General features: G+C 41.2%; 1 protein-coding gene across 1 annotated transcript; it reads right to left on the reverse strand.

The window, feature by feature from the left end:
* Window positions 1-17,826, reverse strand: gabrd (gamma-aminobutyric acid type A receptor subunit delta; the record flags this gene model as incomplete). Its single annotated transcript, XM_079225718.1, has 9 exons — window positions 1-324; window positions 1,569-1,780; window positions 2,515-2,670; window positions 3,082-3,219; window positions 3,432-3,514; window positions 5,198-5,418; window positions 6,401-6,468; window positions 8,516-8,631; window positions 17,762-17,826. The coding sequence occupies 9 exons, from the start codon at window positions 17,824-17,826 to the stop codon at window positions 1-3; spliced, it is 1,383 nt and encodes a 460-aa protein (XP_079081844.1).
* Window positions 17,827-19,195: the final 1,369 nt, after the last annotated feature.

Here is a 19,195-nt window from a genome sequence, read left to right on the forward strand (position 1 = left end):
TCACATGGTGTACGCCACCCAGTAGATCACGTTCACCACGGCGAAAGTGAAAGGGAACACGGCCCTGGCGTAGATGTCGATGGTGTCGGCGTCAATGGGCTTGCACACGCACTTGGAACAGCATTTCTTCTCCTCCGCGCTCTCCTCCGGCTGCCTGGATCTTCTCCTCCTCGGCTCGGCCTCCTCGCTGCCGCCCTCCCCGGGGATTTCGCTGCTGGAGCGCTGGGGCCGCCCGTGGCGGTTGGAAATCATTACGCCCTGGTTCATGCCGGTGACCGACAGGGAGAACAGAACCATAGCCTGTTTGCCGTTCTTCACAATGGACTGTGGGGAGACAGAGAGGTGTGGAGGCACTTTCTGAGGTTTTACATGCTAGAGTGCAGTTTTGAGTTGTTAAGCATCAAATATTTGATAAACGTGACTGATGGACTGGTTGTGGAGAATCCAGATACAATTAATAAACCTTGCTGAATATCAAAAGAAAAAAGAGAGGGAGCTAAATTTTAGTTTTATATTTTAAGAATTACATTATCCACTATTTTCATTATTACAAACCCAACAGTAGAACACGTTTTGTCAAACCACCTCTTGCACTGTGCTACTGCATCACTTCACACTCGTTTTGCTTTATCATAGAAATACTTGGTATTATTTAATTGTGCATTTCTTTAATCTAAAGACATGGCATTAGTATCTTTCTGCATTTTTTGCAATAAAAACATTCAGCCCCGGCCACTATTATGCAATATTTTTACAATAAAACATTACAATCCAGAATTGTTTAGAGCTGGACCTGAAACAAGGATGATTAGGAAGTCCTTGGGTCTTGATTTTGAAAGAAAACGTTGGTTCATTCAATGGTAGAAGTATTTAGATCCTTTACTGAAGTAAAAAATACTAATACCACAAATTCTTTGTTTTCTGTGGAAATATATTATATTGAAAACTAATTAGCAATTAAAGCTCACAGATTAGTGGAGTAGAAGCAGAATTGCGCGTGAAAAGTAAAGTAACTTAAGTAAACTTACAAGACTCAAATAAAGTACCTACAAATGTAAGTATGGTACATGTAGTTAGTTACATTTCACCTCTGTTGTTTTGTAGGTTTCTATAGTCCCTGATATTTTAGCCTCGTCAACAATGCATGCTGGGTCGCCACACATTTCCAATCACCCCACTGTACGTTTCAATGTCACTCACTTCAATCATCTTGTCATGTCTTTGTCCTCATCAGAATATAACAAGATTTTGCCTACCATTTCTATTATTTCATTTGATTCATGTCCTATTCTGAAGGTATACCTCAGCAAAATGTATATCAACTGCAAAGCAAACAGGCAGTATGATGAGAGCAGCTATTACTCCCTGAAGGGAACTCTTCCATTTCCCCATTATGCTCTACAGAGATGCATTGTCTCGCTGTAGGTCAGTGGGATGGTTGCTTGTCAGCGCCCGGAGTTTGAGGCGCCGGCACAGGTCTGTGTGCTCATTACTCACAACACTCCCCTCCCAGGAGCTCCACATTGTGATCTGTTGATGGGAGTACGTGACGGGAATGATTTCCTCACCTCAGAGCTGAGCTTGTTGGCCTTCACCTTGGCCTTCTCTTTGAGTCTGTAGTCGGCGTTGTAGTGAGCGAAGGCGTACTCGATGAGCGCCGCGAACACAAACACGTAGCAGATCCAGAAGTAGACGTCGAGCGCCTTTATGGCTGACGCCCGAGGCAGGGAGGAGCGGGCGCTCACCATCAGCGTGGTCATGGTGAGCACGGTTGTGATCCCTGTGGAAACAACACAGAGGCACAACATGCATATTATAGTTATTCTTTAGTTTTATTCTTTTAGCCATGCTTGCACCACTGTGCCTTTATACAGCTGCACAGAGCCGCCAGCATTGCTGCAAGCGCTTTGTCTCATTAACAGACCACATGTGTTGACTTTCACAGCCCGGTGACCATTTAACATTCATATTGCCTACGAGCTGATTATAGCGGTGATGATCATAATCATCACTTTCTTCACAGGTTAAGCGTAAACTTAAAATGATCTTCACAATACTGGAAGGAAACAGCACTTAAACAGTCACTTGGGGACACTAAAGCAATAAATCCCAATAACATCTGGCCGGGTGTCAAGCCCCAATTTTAATGTCTACACATTAAATCTCTGATCGGCATATTGCCATGAAATTTACTGAGGATATTATGCTCGGAGGAGGATGAACGTGGACATTTAATGAGCTTTGCTACAGTCGAGACAAAGTCAACATGGTACACAACATTTGTCACTACCTGGAAGAAACTAAGCGTATATTTTGACTTGGTCTTTTCTCTGTTACCAAAACCAGCATGTACTTGACATTTGTACTGCTGGTAAGGCTCTAAAAATAGCAAAATGGTCAGTGTTGTTCAGTATGATTAATTACATTCATCTACTCAAGATTTTAGAGGGGTAGTCTGTGTTAAAATGGCATTTTTTTTAAAGTTAAAACAGACCTCATCAAACTATTACCAACCTAATGATACACGAGCAGGGACTGCCGTTTGGCTGATCCAAAAGGACACCCAGGACATGGCGACCAGCAGTATGGAAGGCATGTATGACTGGATGATGTAGACGCCTCGATTACGTCTCAGCTCAAAGCGGAGGCTGAGCCTCGGAAATCGTCCCGCTGGGAAGCAGAAAACAAACTGTTTAATTGCTTTGCTGTGTTGAGGAAATTAACACAATGTATAATTGCTTTACTGTTACTACAGAATGCTATCTGCTCACTTGTGCCCCTGGTGGCAAAGCTCCAAGATGCCAGACATAAAAGAAGTGCTGCAAACTACATTTTCCCAGCAGCAACTCCTATCATCTCTTAAACCTCCTGCCTGGCTCAGCAGCAAGCCTGACTTGATGAATTCCTTCTATGCATAGAATATTACCAGAGAAGTGCTTCAAGTTAAAATAGAAATCTTGCTTCAAAAAGTCTTCCAATGCAAGAGGCAAGCAAAATGGTACGTAATGCATAAAACACTCCATCAAATGGAAACTGGTCCTGACGACAAGAAAAACAAAGCAGAGCAAGATTGATGCTCACCAGATTTGAAGTTCATCATCTCAGTGACAAACCGGTAGTCCGTGATGGTGAACTGGGAGAGCTCCAGTTTGTCCAGGCCGTGGATGTGTTTCTGACTCTCTGACCAGTGGTACACAATGTCCTCTGAGGAGTAGCCATCTAGACAGAGAACAAACGATGACAACAAGACATTGGATCAGTCCAGCCTACAATAATGCAGTAATGTGAGGGTATAGAGGGAGTAATGGAGAAAGCTTGTCGCCAGGCGACCCTTTACATTAGCATGTATGTGTTAAAAAAAAAATCAAGAAAGCAAAATGTTATAATGAGTGTGTGAGGGAAGAAGCAGACTTTATGTGAATATGACTTACAGCTCTCCAGGTCCAGCATACACTCCTGCTCATCCATAGGATACTTGGTCAGGTCCATGTCACACGCCACCGTGGAAGTGATTCTAGCAGCAAAGCAGCCCAGTTAATCATGACTTAATGTTCATCACCTGTTGTTTCTCAGCACCTCACCTGGACAACATGTTCTACTAACACATAGTTCACATTCACATGGCTCACCCATCTTTCCAGAGACTACAACGTTGTACAATAGCTGAGATGAAAAGGAGCTCAATACTTTACAGCAATCATCATAATTTTAAGACAAGACCGAAAAACCTTTGAGCCAATTAATGGATTTCTTTGGCTCAATTTCGGGAGGAAACTAAATTATTCGGTAAACACAACACTGACATATGTCATAAGGTCAAATGGCAAAATGTTTAGCAAACAGTCACTTGTTTACACATCCAGAAGACACAGAGCCACATTAATATTCACCTGGAGTTGTGTTTTGATGAATGCAACTTGAATATTCACTCTCCTTTTATCTTTGGTTTTCACCAACTCCTGAGAAAAGTATCTTGCACTCTAGCTGCTAAATGCTGCCTCGTGCTAATGAGGATGAGGCCACAATGCGAATGAGAGCAGCTAGGCCGAACCTATACAAAAACGTTTATGGGCAATGAAACTAAAACGCATAGAAACAGCTGTTTGCTCTGTGTGTGTGTGTCTCTCTCTCTCTCTCTCTCTCTCTGTCTCTCTCTGTCTCTCTCTGCCCCACCTACACACAACAAACAGTAACAGTGCTGCCCTGTCGTGAGATAATGTCCTATTATAAAACAATATATTAGTCAAGTCAAGAAGACAAATTGTTTAATTGAGTGTTTTAGCTCTTTTGTCTGGTGTGTAAAAAACAAATGAGAATATGTACTTAAATATAATAATATAAATATAATATAATATATAAAAACAAGACTTGACTAATCAGATTTGACTAATCAGATTTTATATATATATATATATATATATATATATATTGTATAGCTTCACTAAACAGAAAAAAACAGCATTGGTCATTTGTTCAACCACATAAATCAAAATACGGACAAAGAAGATTGGGGTTGGACGGAAAGGGTAAAGCTGTGCTTCCTGAGACAACTATTCGCCTCTTATCTCCTACCAACTGTTACCAATTGTTTTTTAATCATAGGTCCAATCTTTTCCACACCTTAAGAAGAAGAAAACCATCATATTAATACTTTTGTTCTCATTTGTAGCTTTTTGGGAGGCACTTACAAACAATGGCATCCTGCCAACAGAGGCAGCAGAAGAGAATATGTATGCGGGGGGTTTGGAAAGGCAACGACAAAGGATATAGTTTTAGGTTGGAGGATAATTTTTTTTCTTCACAGATTTGTATTTCAAAGTTCATGGATTCTACTGACACACTCACAGTAACAGCCAATTTTGCTCTTTTTATGATTCACCTGGACCCACTTTACCTTCACCTTTTATTTTCCATGTTCCTCCCCCATCTCCCTGCATCCGCCTGCACATCAGAGATTTTTTTCTAATCTTATGAAGTTACTACCCAAAGAAATGACTCATCATGTGATGGATCATGAGAGATTTCCATGCCTAAAGACAGCAAATAAGAGATGTCTGTGTTCTAAAATGTCTGTTAAAAAACATAAAAATCGGAAACAAGCGAGTGCTTTTTCATATTAAAAAAAACCCTCTTAGCATCCAGATACAAACTGTCTCACTGGGCAGACTAGTGTAGACAATAATCTGCTTGCTCGTACCGGCTGCTGTATAGAATGACTCCGTTGGGCTGAAGGCGAATGAGCTTGTTCTCCACGGTGACGTCGTGGAACCAAGCAGATTTGGCATTGACGATGAAGGTGTCGGGCACCCACAGCTTGTCCACGAATCGACTGTCCAACCCCAGCGTCTTGTTGGTGTGATTGTAGGACAGGCGGTCATCGCGCCAGCTCTGCCGCAGGAACACGGTCATGGTGTAGTCCTGCCAAGAACAGCACACAAACAAACACACATGCGAACATGTCGGCTGAGTCACGGACATGGGGAGACAGACTTTACAGAAAGAAACACCTCTAACGCTACAGTGTGAGTGAAAAAAGAGGAATCCTTAAGTTGTTCTAAAACTCACTTTCTATCAAGAATATCTATTTTTTTAAATAAAACAAAACCAATGTGTGTAGACTGAAGTCTGTATTTACCACTCATTTAAATACACATGTCACTTTAAACATTACACTTCTACTGTAAATGTATTATGTTTCTATTTCTGCACAGTTCTACACTATTTCTGTGTTGATTGTTGTTGTTTGTCTAATGTATGCACCACCCGCCAAGACAAATTCCTTGGATGTGTAGCATACCTGCCAAATAAATGGTTCTGATTCTCATTATACAATTAAATACAAATAAACCTTGAACTGAAATTAGTTAGATCCGTGAACAGCTCTACTCTGACTGTGAAACATCTGAATAATGTCTTTTGTGGCTCTCACTTAGACTGTATGAAGTGGACGTAGTCACTGTGATGAAGCCTCAACTTTGACATGTTGGTCATCGCCATCTTGGATTTTTGCAACCGGACGTGACAAGAGGGTGGAGCTAAGTATGGTGTAAATTGGATGTAGTAGTCAGTTTTGCTTTTTGCCTGGTTTTCCGCTTTGGTTTTCCGCTTTTATTGGAATGCTTGAAAATATGTATTTGTGTGGAAAAGAATCCGGGCCACATACATAAAGTGCATCGACTAGATTTGGTTCTCACCATGCAAAATCCCTGAAAATATCGAATTATCTAACAACTCAGCCAATGTGTCACACATGTTCACACTGAGTACTTTGAAACCCTCAAGTGGGATAAATCAGGATTATGCAAATAGCAAATCTTTGATCTGTGCCGCAAAAGGGAAGTTGAAGGGATGACAGCGAATCTGTGTGTAGAAGGAATGAGAAAGCGACTATATACGTTACCATGTTGGCTTCAGAGATGTGGTCAATGCTGGCCACCTCAATGGCCATGGCCACGTTCACCGGTGGACCTGCAGGCGGAGAAGTCAGAAAGGAAAGCAAACCTCGCCTCCAAACACACACCTTCTCTGCTCATTCTGAGCCCATCAGTCCCTCCGCTCTCCATCTCCCACATGTTTCCCCTCCCACCTTATATCATCCCACGTCTCCAACACTCCTACAGAGCATAGAGATTAAGCATTATCGAGTTTAACCATGCTAAGTGGCACATCACACTGTGGGCATTCATAAACAGCACTGGGCTTTCATGGACTCGCACAGAGTGAGCTTCTGCCAACATTCACACACACACACACACACACACACACACACACACGCACGCACGCATGCTAGCATTCCCACTCAACAGTTTGCCATATGATTAGCATGGAGTGTGCCTCTGTGATCGGATGCTAGAGGGCAGAAACTACAGGGGAGCTCACTGATGCAGAGCAGAAAGGCTATTTATACTGAGCATTAAGGAATCACATATTACCATTCCCCACCATTCAACACCTTCCCATAACCATTTCAAATCATATTCGGTTGGCCATACACTGGATGTGAAGTGTGAGGTGATTTACAATGGCATGTTCATTGCACGCCAAGGTCAGCCGGACACGTTTAGAGGGTGTCACCTGATGCAATAGCAAGCATGTTTTACATATTATCCTCCAGTGGTTGTGCACGGATTAATAATGCATTTAAAATACATGCACTGCATAAGCAGTAACATGGACAATTTGGCTTCTATATACTGAAATGTTAATGTTAATATGGAATTTTTTGGATCATAAAACCTAAAATAAATAGCATGAGTATTACACAAATACATTAGGATTCACAGAGGTGTTACTCTGCATTTGCGAATAACGTCCACAAATATGTTTTGAGTTCTAGAAATGCTAGCACTTAATGATATATTTGTCTGTTTGGGAGGCAATTTAATAGTCGCTTTGGACAAAAGCATCTGCAATATGAATAGACTGTTATGTAAATGATCGTAATGTAAAAATGTTTTTCACAATACAATGGGATTCACGACTGTACAAATAAATGGTTTGTTTCACAAATATGGTTTTCCATTTACACAAATCCAATCATGTCAATGTTTGATTGCAAAATTGCAAAATATCTATTATGAATGTCTCCTAAGCAAAGAATGTGATTAACAAATAATGTGTGTACTTTCATAACCAAGATAATTGGTAATATTATATTATATTTAGCCATTTGTGTGTATACTTGCTCATGTGGATTCTCTTAAAGCCATATTTGTGAATATTACCTCATTTTTAAGATGCAAAAAAAACATCTATGAATCCTTTTTTGTAATTATTAGTATTTGTGCAAATGTCATGGGTATTTGATTGTGATGTAATGACACAAACATAACTCCGAATTAAAAGGCTATGGAATGTGAGTTGAATGAAGGGACTTCCTCCCAATAACACACATGATTCCTCAGCGGTCACCGACAGCCTCTTTCCTTTGAGCTGCCATTTGTCAGCCTACTCTCATGTTCCATCAATAGAAGTGCAGCCACCACGCGGTGCTGTGGTTTGCTGGTCTGCGTAGGCGTGTGGTGAAAGCGGTGCTCCTGCTCCACATTTTCACCTTTTGCTCAGCTGAGTTAAGCTGTGAGATTGAGAAATCTATCGCTGTGGTCATTGGATGTTTCACATCTTGCAGCCATTCTTAGCAACGTCTCTAGAGCGGCGCTCGTCGTTAGCACCACCCGTCTCCCTCTCGTCCTCGAAAGGCCATTATCGTCCTCGATAAGCCCCTAAAGCAAAGCCTCTCTCCCACCTTGATGGTTTTCTTTTTTTTTTGTGTCCTGAACAAATGACTCGCCTAACTGAAGAGTCAAAGCAGGTATTTGCTTAAGGTAAATACGGCTTTGTTTTCAAATGTCGTACAAGAAGAAGAAAAAAAAGAACCTCTCAGGATGATGGAATTGGAGAATGAAATGTGAACGGTCGTGTTGCTGCACCTTGAGGTGGGTGATGCTAAGGATGGCTGTAAATGTGAGGGGGTGAAATGCAACCCAACGCCACGAGCAGTAGATCTCATACTCACCTCCTATCCCAGGGCGAAAATTTCTGGCATAGCCCTTCATTAACTCATCCAGGTTCGGTAACCAGGATATTTGAATGTCTTTACCTACATAGTCCCCAATGTCATTCAGCATCGCCCTAAAGGAGACAAACAGCAAACACAGCAGCCTTCAGAGGTCGTCCAGCTACATCATGACAGTCAGGAACGTGCACATCTACAGGTAAAAACACACCTCTAGATGCCAGCAATGTTCACTGTTGAGGGAAAAAGGATTAGAATTCGCTGTAGTAAAAAAAGACAATCCCAAACCTTTCCTTTAATTTTGTCTTTAAAGATGCATAATTGTTTTGTTTTTTGTTTTTTTCGGGGGCGGCGTAGAAACAATCTGTTAAAACAAGAACGACATATCACCCCCTTGCAAACGTGTTAGTAGCTAATTGGTTATCTTCACATCCAGCCGGCACGGAGAAAGATTTACGGGTTTATTTATTTTATGTTCATCAAATGTATAAGAACAAGAAAATTCAACATATGTATGTATCTCTCCCATATCATATAAACCAATGTTCTCTAAATCTTTTGAATTATTCATTACTGAATTGGGATATTATAATCTCTTAAATTTGTAACAACAATAAGGCGACGTATTTTCATATACATATTCATAAGAGATTTAAGTTGGATAAAGCAAACTCTCTGTTTTTATTGGTACTTTGTTTTAATTTATATAATAATATGATGCAAAGCGCTGCATGTCTCGGCATAAGTCATAGTCAGTGAAATGGACGTGCACTCAAATGAGTGGAATGAAAAATGCAACCATGAATTAGTTTTGCGTTATCATCAGCAGCATGTCATTAAAAAACAACAACATCTCATTAGTTGAGGATTCTTGCATGGAAATGGCCACATTGTACTGATACTGAATGTCAGAACAAAGCGCTAGCCATCACTCGTATCCTCCCAAATATTCCTGCACACATCAAGCATATGAAAGCCACATGGGTTTAAGCCTGGCTGGCATATTTTCCTTCATTTGTGTCTCCAGAGTGTGTCCACAAGGAGGCTGATCCAAATCTAGCAGTGCAGCTTCACATTTCACAGAGCTCAGACGGAGCGTCATGCTGCGCCTCTGTCCATGGAGCTCGGGACCATTTTATTAAAACGAGACGGGTTCTCATTAGACCACATTTAATAAGGCTTTTAAGTTAGCACCTTATTACACTGCTGTCTCTCGTGTGGGGCAGTGACACCTCCATTAAAGCAGTGCTTTTGGCTTTTCCCATTCCTCTAAACTCTCGATAGCTGAATAATAGGATAAAAGGGGAGTCCTTTTATCTATATATATATATATATATATATATATATATATATATATATATATATATATATATATATATATATATATAACGGACCCCACCAAGGCCCCTGAAACCCTCGGGTAGTCCCAGAGGGCCCAGAGCCTGTGTCTGAGAGACTTAACAAGGATTTAACAAGAGCAGCACAGCTCAGACACCACCAGGTGGCAGTTTTGCATTCTAAAACAGAGCCTGTAAACAGATGACATGCAGATAAATATTGCAGTATGGACCTTAATGTATTTGAGTTTACATCAGGTCAGTTATGTCGCCATTGGAAACATTATGCTGCCATTCAATATGAGCAGAGAATTACCCATCACTGTTTTAATATGCAATCTGTGGCAAAGAATCAGATTTTAGAAGCTAAAAGTGTTGAAAGAGCCGGCTGACGTGCGATAAAAGAATTGAATGAAATGAAAGGTTTCACTGACATTCAAAGTCACAAAGGCTGGGAGTGGCATTGACAGGGAAATGGACCATATGGGGGCTTGATCGAAGGCGTAATTATTGACCAACAATGAAAAGTCATTCAGTGACCTTTGCAATAAGGCTGACATTTGGAGAAAGTCGACAACTAGAGAGCAAAGCGGTACACCCACAGGCGGATACGTAGAAAACTGACCTCCTCAGCAAAAAAAGAAACACATGTATTAATTATCAACATGAAATAGTAAAACAAACTAAACTGAAAATCAGTAATAACATTTCCCTTGCGAATCCGTGTTGTTGTAGTAGCAGATTTATTTTTAGCCTGGCAATCACTGTCATGTCTGAACTAAATTGGGAGCACCGAGTGAATTAATTAATCACTGTGTGACTCCTGGATTTCTTCACTAATTGGTACTTTCTAAATATGGAAATAAAGAGCTTTTCCTTCAAAAAATCCATTACCACACCATTTTAAACAGGCCTCCTCACAGGGACGAGGGAGGAGGCCTACCGTACTGTGTTCCTTTTCATTTTTCAGGATTCTTTGTATTGCAATCCCTGACATTACGAGGTGTATTTATAGTCACAGATTACAGAAATGTAACATTGTGCCCTCTTTATGTCACAGACCAGTGGAAGACCTATATCTCTTTTCCTTAGACGTGTTGTTAATGGATTTTGTAGGGGCCATCTTATCTGTTTATCTGTTGGTGGCTGCTCTTCTCCTATTAGAAGCGCATCTTATTTATTGAATCCAAAATACTAAATGCGAACACTTAGTTACTAAACTTACAAAACCTTGTATCCCTGATGCCTGAACAATGATTGTGACAAAGTAACAAAATGGACATGTATTTAAAATGTCACGGACATATTGCTTTGATAAACATTACATTTCGCTGCTCTAAAGAACAGCTCCGACTTCATCTGACTCTCTAAATTGATGTCGTTTGAGAAAAACGAGATTTCCCGACCTGAATATGCATTTTACGATCACAAAAAGCTGAACTACAACATACGCAGCTCTCCAAGGGGGGGGGGGGGGTGAAATATTACTGTTTGCTGCTGAAAGACATGCGAGGGCTCGAGTGTGTCATCGCTCTCTGTGGAGATTCTCTAAACATTCAACGTAACCCCTCTATTTTCTCAGCCCTCCATCCATGACAAACAGCGTAGAGAGAGTGCATTTCCAGACGCTTCTCTCCCTTCTGTGTTTCCCTTTCATTAAACGTCCCTCCCAAAGGCCCGGATCTGCACCCGTCTGTTTATGAGCTAACATTAAACAGACGCAGAGGAGACAGGAGGAGGAGAACAAGACAAAGAGCACAAAGAGCCCCTCTCAGATTTATGGCGTCTTTTTTTTCTTCTTTTTACTCAATGTGCAGCACGCACTAACAAGCCTAATTGCTTTCTTACACTGTCACTGCTAGTTACCTGATCCCCAATCCTCATCTGATGCTCACCAGGGTCATTTGGTTTAATGGCATCGACGTGAGATGAGCAGCTTTGCACAATCCATTTGGATGAATCATCAAAAAACACAATAAATAAGTCTACAGGCAGCTGCCCCATTTATATGACTGTGTGTGTAGGTGTGTGTGTTTGTGTGTGTGTGTGTTGCATTAACTGACAGTAACAGTGAATAATAGATCCCTTTTCATTTAGCAAACGATCGTTTAATGGACTACATTAACAATCTGTGTATATTGTTTTGCTTTTAGGTGTCCAAGGAGTCCAAGGAGCAGCATAATATATATTTGACATGTTAATGAATGAATACTGCATTTTTATCTTTCTATCCAGTCACTTGACAAAATTAAGCAAAACAATCATTTTGACTTATATACATACTGGCTTATTTTTATTTTTTATTTTTTTATTCCTCTATCCTAGCATCTAATCTTATATAAGCAACGAGGAAAATGGAGAGTGTTGAAAGGATATATGGGGGAAAAGGAAATGGATAAACAATTGAAAGTGTGCTATATGAACAAGGAGGGGAGAAAAATAGATTTAACAGTTTTTTGTATTTTGAATCAAAAAAACATACCACGTGAACTAAGTGTGCACCAATGGACCAAGGACAGTGTGAGTGGCCTCTGAGCAAGTGTGTCCCAGCAACCCTGTATCCAAATTACATTTATATACTTATTAATTCTTTCAGTCAACGCACATAAATCAGAGGGAAGGCATTGCGGCTTTCAGTGTACACAATGACCCAGGGTTAGCATCCAGAGTCCCACAATAGTTTGTGGAGACTTTTTAAAACATATATTAAGCCAAGGCGCTGATGTTTCCCTAACTTTTACCAAAGTGTGCTGAGTCCATACTTATATCACATATATTCAGTATGAAGTTTTTGCAACAGAGGTATAACATATTCTGTTGCTCCAGAGAGTTTTAAGGACATGGACATTTACCCAGCAGGGAGGGTCGAAAGAAAAGAGTCAAAATATCTTGATAGGCTTATGGTCGTGCTATAAGTACTCACTGTATCAAAGTGAAATTGTATCTCCAATAGACCAGTGCCAGATTGCTGTCAGAGATTTATTTTTTTCAAGATGTCTGATACATTTTATTAATCCAAATGTGAATGCTTGTAAGCCTATTTGAACTAATTAGAAAACAGAATAATTGTGTTTGGAAGTGTTGCCGTTTGCATGTGGTGCGTCGCCTCAGATCCAGCAGGAGGCTTTTAGTGGAAGCACTGAAGTGTCCCTGCACCTCCTCACTCTGCTGCTCAAGGACACTTAAGCAGTGTGATGTCTGAACCCTGATCTAGAGATACAGGCTGCTCTCTCTAAGCACGAGGCCTCTGCTCCTTCCTCATAAACACAGAGAGATCTTCAGGGGATCTGCTGGATGGACATACAGTACTGTACAGGCCAGAGAAGATCTACACTGCAAATCATACACAACATATTCACATCCTGACAAAAGTTGGAGTTGAAAAAACGATTATTGAATTACTTTCTTCTTCTACAGTAGTTGCTATGCCAATTGTGTTTGGCCAACTGACGAGATATATTTTAAAGGGAGTAACTGGTAGTATTAAAACAATATGTTATTGAATTATCAAAGGCATGCCCTCCTGAATGCTATGATTAAAGTCAAATTATTCACCAACATGTTCTATTTCAGTAACTGATCAGGTTAGAAAATAGAAAACATTTGATGATGCGAGCTTCTCAAATCTGTACTTTTCTTTTCCCATATTGCAAAAGTGTGAGGGGTCAAAACCCCACTCAAACACATTTGTGTGGGGTTTTAACTGTTCAAATAAGTGACTCATGGGACATGTGATGGGTTCTCCTTAATTTTTGTATTTTATTTGCTCCGCAATGAATTGCTTGATTTGACCAGACAACAAACATTCTCCGCTCTTAAATTATTTGAGTTAAATTTGAATTGCAATTACAAACATAAAGCTCCAAATGCTGTATCAGAGGATTCTCCACACGTGCACTACTTGATAATCCAATTCCAAACGCTCCTGAGCATATTGAACTGACTGGACAGTAGACTTAGAATAAAGTGTTTCTCGTTGTCGTCTAAACTGAGTGGGAGGCTTTTAGTGGGAGCACTGAAGTGTCCCTGCACCATCTCACCCCGCTGCAGGAGCAGAGTCGGGACAGTTCATGCAGCCAGATCACTGTGTTATTGGGAAATGTACTCTTCGGGCAGCAGGAGAGATTTATCCGCCGACTCAGCCTCTCACACAGATTGCTTGGGAGCACTGTGTCACTCGCCGTTTAAGGACGAGTGTGACAGATCAGAGAGATCATGACATGTTGGGATTAAATCTTGCTGCCACATCTTGCTAAACCATAATATGACCACATACAAACAAAATGTGTGCGGTCCCTCAACTCCTCTGGCTGTTTGTCTTAAGCTGAAACATGCGACTGAGCTTTTCTGTCCATATTGCAAGATGAATTAGCATCTACTATTAGATTGGATGATAAAATATGCTGAATATTATTAACATTCAATAACATCAGCTCTCATCCTATTGACCCTCAACCCTCTCTGTGCACTGTGAATGCTTCCTGTATCTGGTCCACAGCCGACTACGCAATGAAACGAATCACCAAAATATTACGCCGCCTCACCTGTTTTTGTGTCGGCTAGTTTTTTGGTCATTCAATTAAATGCTAATTGATTCATAAATATCCCCCTGTTAACGTATTTGGTCTCATTCAAGTATTAAACATGTATATATGAGGCTTAAATCAAAAGGGTGACCATGCTTTTGCCATCAGGGCCCCTCGACTTTGGAACGACCTACCGGAGGAGATAAGGCTTGCAGAATCAATAACTCCTTTTCAATCACTTCTTAAAACCCATTTGAATAGAATTGCTTTTAAATTGTGTCATCCTTTTATGTCCTTTCATGATCTATTATGCAGTTCTTTTGTTCCCCTGTTTTTGTTTGTTTATTTTATTTATTTGTTAGTTTGTTTTCTACTCCATTTGCTCTTTTTGGTTATTTGTTTGGTTTTGTTGTATTCATTGCCTTTATGGTATGGTCCTTTTTGTTTACCGGTATTCAAGTTATGTATGACTATGCTTTGTTTCTCTGTAGAGCACTTTGTAAACTTTGTTTTTAAAGGTGCTATATGAATAAAGTTATTATTATTATATGTTTTCAGTATGCATAAAGCATAGTTGTGATTTATTAACCTCCCCCCATGTATCAAATAACTTCTAATGTTATCCAGCTGCCGGAAGTGTTCATGTAGGCAACACCAAACCACAGTGAGCTCAACTGATGAAAATTGAATGTGGTTATAATCTCATGTTTTGCTGTGATCAAATACAGTATATTATAAATATTGCAAGGGAGAAAATAGTCAAATAAATAAAAAAAAAAGTAGTGAGCTGGTTTGACAAAAAAGGTGCAGTTTTATTTCTTTGCTCAATTTCTTTGGAAAAGCATGATTTCATTTACCAATAGGCCTTCTTCACAGCAGACATGTTGGCGTGTTCTAGCAGGAAGGGCATATAGCGCACAGCAATAGTAAAAAGCTGCTGAATTGGAGAATTGAGAGCACGTAGTGCCTCCACACGACTCTCAACGTGGCAACGCCTGAGCCGGCCGCTCGCTGCTAACAGTGCAGACGACGCCAACAGTGCAAACAACATCAGCTCTAACCCCGACATGAGTTCTGTGTGAGTGACGGGCGGAGCGGCGACCATGAGCTAGCAGATTGGTGCATGCTCACATGCACGAACACGCACTAAAAACATGCGCAGCTGGCCCGAAATATGTCAACAATAGACAACAGTTGTTGTGGCGCTGTATTAATGCGCTGAATATCAGAGAGAACCTTTCATATCTCAGTTAGTCAGTTATGCCTTTTTTGCCAATAACCTTCTGCTGTGACAAAGGTCTGTTGACATCGTCGGGTGAGGCTGAAGCTTTTCTAGAGTTTTCTGAGTGTAAACACATTTACTACTTGTCCAAAATCGCTCCATATTTACTACTGTGTTATCAATGTCCTCTATTTCATTTGAGTCTCAGTAAATTGATGCACTCAAACATTTCTGCGATGAAACCAAAACATTTGTGACATTTTCTGCTAACAATCCCATCATTTTATGGATTTGAACACAACACCTGTCAGTTGGTCGCTTGGTCTGGACCCTTAAACTGATGCCACTTTCACACTGTCAAACTATGATGCTCCATTAGGGTCCAACATCATGGTTTGGCTAAAAATAAGTATATAAACAACGTAGCGCAACATCTTTTTTTTTACACGCTCTTCTGTCCAGCACCTAGTATTTGTCGTGCTTTTCTAAATCCCTTTCTGTGAATTGTGAAGGGTGACACTTCAGCTGGAAAAGAAAAGCTGTGAAAATGACGCCACACCAAAGGCGGCGAGGCATAACTCAGCAAAGCAACTTTGGTGAAATGGATAAATGAGGAGCTAAAAAGGGAACTGGAGTAATTCTGTTCAGAGCGGGGCGCAAGGGAAGGAAAGAGTTTGCAACTTTCAACCACCAAAGGCAAAACTGTGTGTGTGTGTGTGTGTGTGTGTGTGTGTGAGTGAGTGAGTGAGTGAGTGAGAGAGAGAGAGCGCACATAATGAGGTGCAAGAAAAAGCCTCCACTCTGCATTGTACTGGAAACAAAATAATAATACCAGCAGTGACTTGGGGCAGGGAAAATCCAATTACAATAGCTGTTACTCCCTCTGCTGGTGGACGGCCAAGAGGGACAATAGAAATGATTTGTCCAAATTTCAACCAAAGCTTAAGTAGCTTCACCCTTTGCCCTTTTTCAGTGGAGGCACTTGCCAGAATATGGCCTTCGGGAGGGGGGGGACTGGGGCTCGGCAGTGGATGCTGATTATCCCAAGAATTGGATGCTTGTGAAAGCTCATGGAAGAGAACACGAGGGGCATTTCGACTACACGCACATGAATGTGCCGTGAAGGCCTCCATTGAACACATATAGAAAGTTCAAAGCGCTAAAACTCGCCACAGTAGTTTGGACACACCTGGTTTACCCAGCTGACAAAAGCCACCTGTTTTGTATGCAAGACCACTACGTGGGAAGGTCATTTACAATGCTGACAATCAGAGGTCATGTTGTATCCAATTTCAATGTACACTTTAAATGCCAGTCAGTTTAAGGTTGCCTTAACTCGTATAGGATAAATCCAAATATGAATGCGTTAAAATAAACTCTAAAAGACTGGTTTCAGCTTGATGTGGAGCAAACAGGAGGCGTCGTGAGCAGGATATTTGAGACGGCAGATGTCCATCTGTTAACTCCTTCCCTTTCCTTAAACTCTCCAATCTGGGCTTCTGTCTTGGTGGTAATAGCAGAGGACTGTTTGTTGTGCGCCACGAGCATGATGGCACCCTCTGACCCTGATGGAACAGGCCTACAGGTGGGTGACGTTGTACAAACACGCACCCACTCACCTCAAATCGAATTCATCTCCATAAAATGAAAATATAGATAAATGAATAAAATAAAAACCACACTCTCTATGCATATGCATTATGCAAATAGCGTCATCAAGTCCTCTGTGCCTGGAGGTGAAGCAGAGGAGAAAGCAGACTTCTGGTTGTGGGTAGACAGAAGCCACACACACATTCACTCAGCTGAAAGCGTTATAACCGCACGTTAATATTAATAAGGTGACGTCATGGGAGGCGATACGCCGCGAGGGAGATCAAACTGACCGGCGATATTTTAGCTTTAATTTATGTTGATTATTCAAAACGTATGATGCATATGTTGATTGTCTCGCGATGTACCGTCCACAAGGTGCAGATATTGATCTCCTCGTAATGGTATTCTCATTTTTAGTGGTCGTTTGCCTTTTCCGATCAGAAGTTTTATGGTGTATCCAACTTTTTATTCACCTATTTTGTATTAATTTAGTATATTTGTTTGTGGTGCGAAGTAGAAATAACCTAGAAGTAAAAAAACATTTAAAAAAAAGCAAAGCTGATCTCACCAGGTAAAAATATCCCCTCCAAGGAAGAGCAGACCAATACTGGCCAGGAAAGTTGGGATCTCCATTCCACGCGCGTTGTGGTTAATAATTCAGGATAAAAGAAGAAAGAAAGAAAAAGTTTCCCAGAATGGAAATCGACGACAAAAGCCACAGCCAAGAGTTTTATTTCAACGCGCTCTCCTCGTGATCCGGCGCTGTGGAGGAGAAAGTAGAGTGCGCTGGTGCTGATGCAGCAGAGGGTGCTGGTGCTGGTGGTGATGGTGGTGACCCCATGGTCATGCTCCCCATGTCCTCCGCGTCCAGGAGCGCACAAAAGCGGAGCGCACCGAGGAAAAAGAAAAGTCCCGGTCCGCAACAACGAGCCGATCCAACGCCGCCGCCGCCGTCTGTCCGCCGGCAGCAGAGCAGAGAGAGGGAAGGGAGGGGGGAGGGAGGGAGGATAGAGAGAGAGAGAGAGAGAGAGAGAGAGAGAGAGAGAGAGAGAGAGAGAGAGAGAGAGAGAGAGAGAGAGTCACTAATCTGTCAATTTCCTCCCTTGCTAAACGTTTCTAAACGTCAGATTCAATCTGGCCAGGGAAGGGAGGGGCCAGGAGCATATTATGTAATGTTGAACACATCAAGACCATTGTGGTAATTACTGTCTCCAATAACGTCGTATTTCAGGGACTAACCGGAAAAAAATAGTGAGGGGGCCCCAACGTGTGCAGGGGGCACCCAGAGGTGCCTGAGTTGGTCTGAGGGACTCCAACCCCCATTCATTCATTATATGAATGAGTTTTCACTATGTCAGTTTCTGATTCAGAGAAAGTCTGAACTATCTCTCGAACCAAATCATTTAGGATGCTTTGTTATCTTTTTGTTTTTACTAATGTGATATATAATTCCCCCAGGGAGGTCCACCTCCAACTGGTGGGGAGTTCTCCTAAAATGAAAACAATTCCTCACTCTGCAACAGCTGACTGCACCAAGTTGATTTGGGCTTTTGGTCAGCAGAATCACGTGAGGAAGGAACTATACTGCAAGCTCAACACCTGCTCCCCAGACTGTTGTATACTGTTATATTGTACTGCTATATATACTGTTATATAATGCTGTTCTAATGCAAACATGTATATCTGAATATTTCTTGTATCTGGATCCTATTACTGTGAAGGTTATATCACTTTTCCCAACATGGGACCAAAGACCACTATTTGAAGCGATATAGTCTCCACAGGAACCCAGTGGAGATGCAATGTAACATCACAAAGTATAAGATGAGACACACAGACACAAAATAAATATGACGGGGCCATTATAGTGGCCCATATAGGGGTTAAGGTCCCGAACAAAAAACGTCCATCAGGGACCTTTACTGGATGTTGTTGTCCATCTCCCACCCTGCTCCTGTCCTGTCATCTTTTTCAACTGTTGACTAAAAATGTAGAAATTACC

This window comes from Taurulus bubalis (genome assembly GCF_910589615.1).
Source record: "Taurulus bubalis genome assembly, chromosome: 11".
Classification (NCBI taxonomy): domain Eukaryota; kingdom Metazoa; phylum Chordata; class Actinopteri; order Perciformes; family Cottidae; genus Taurulus; species Taurulus bubalis.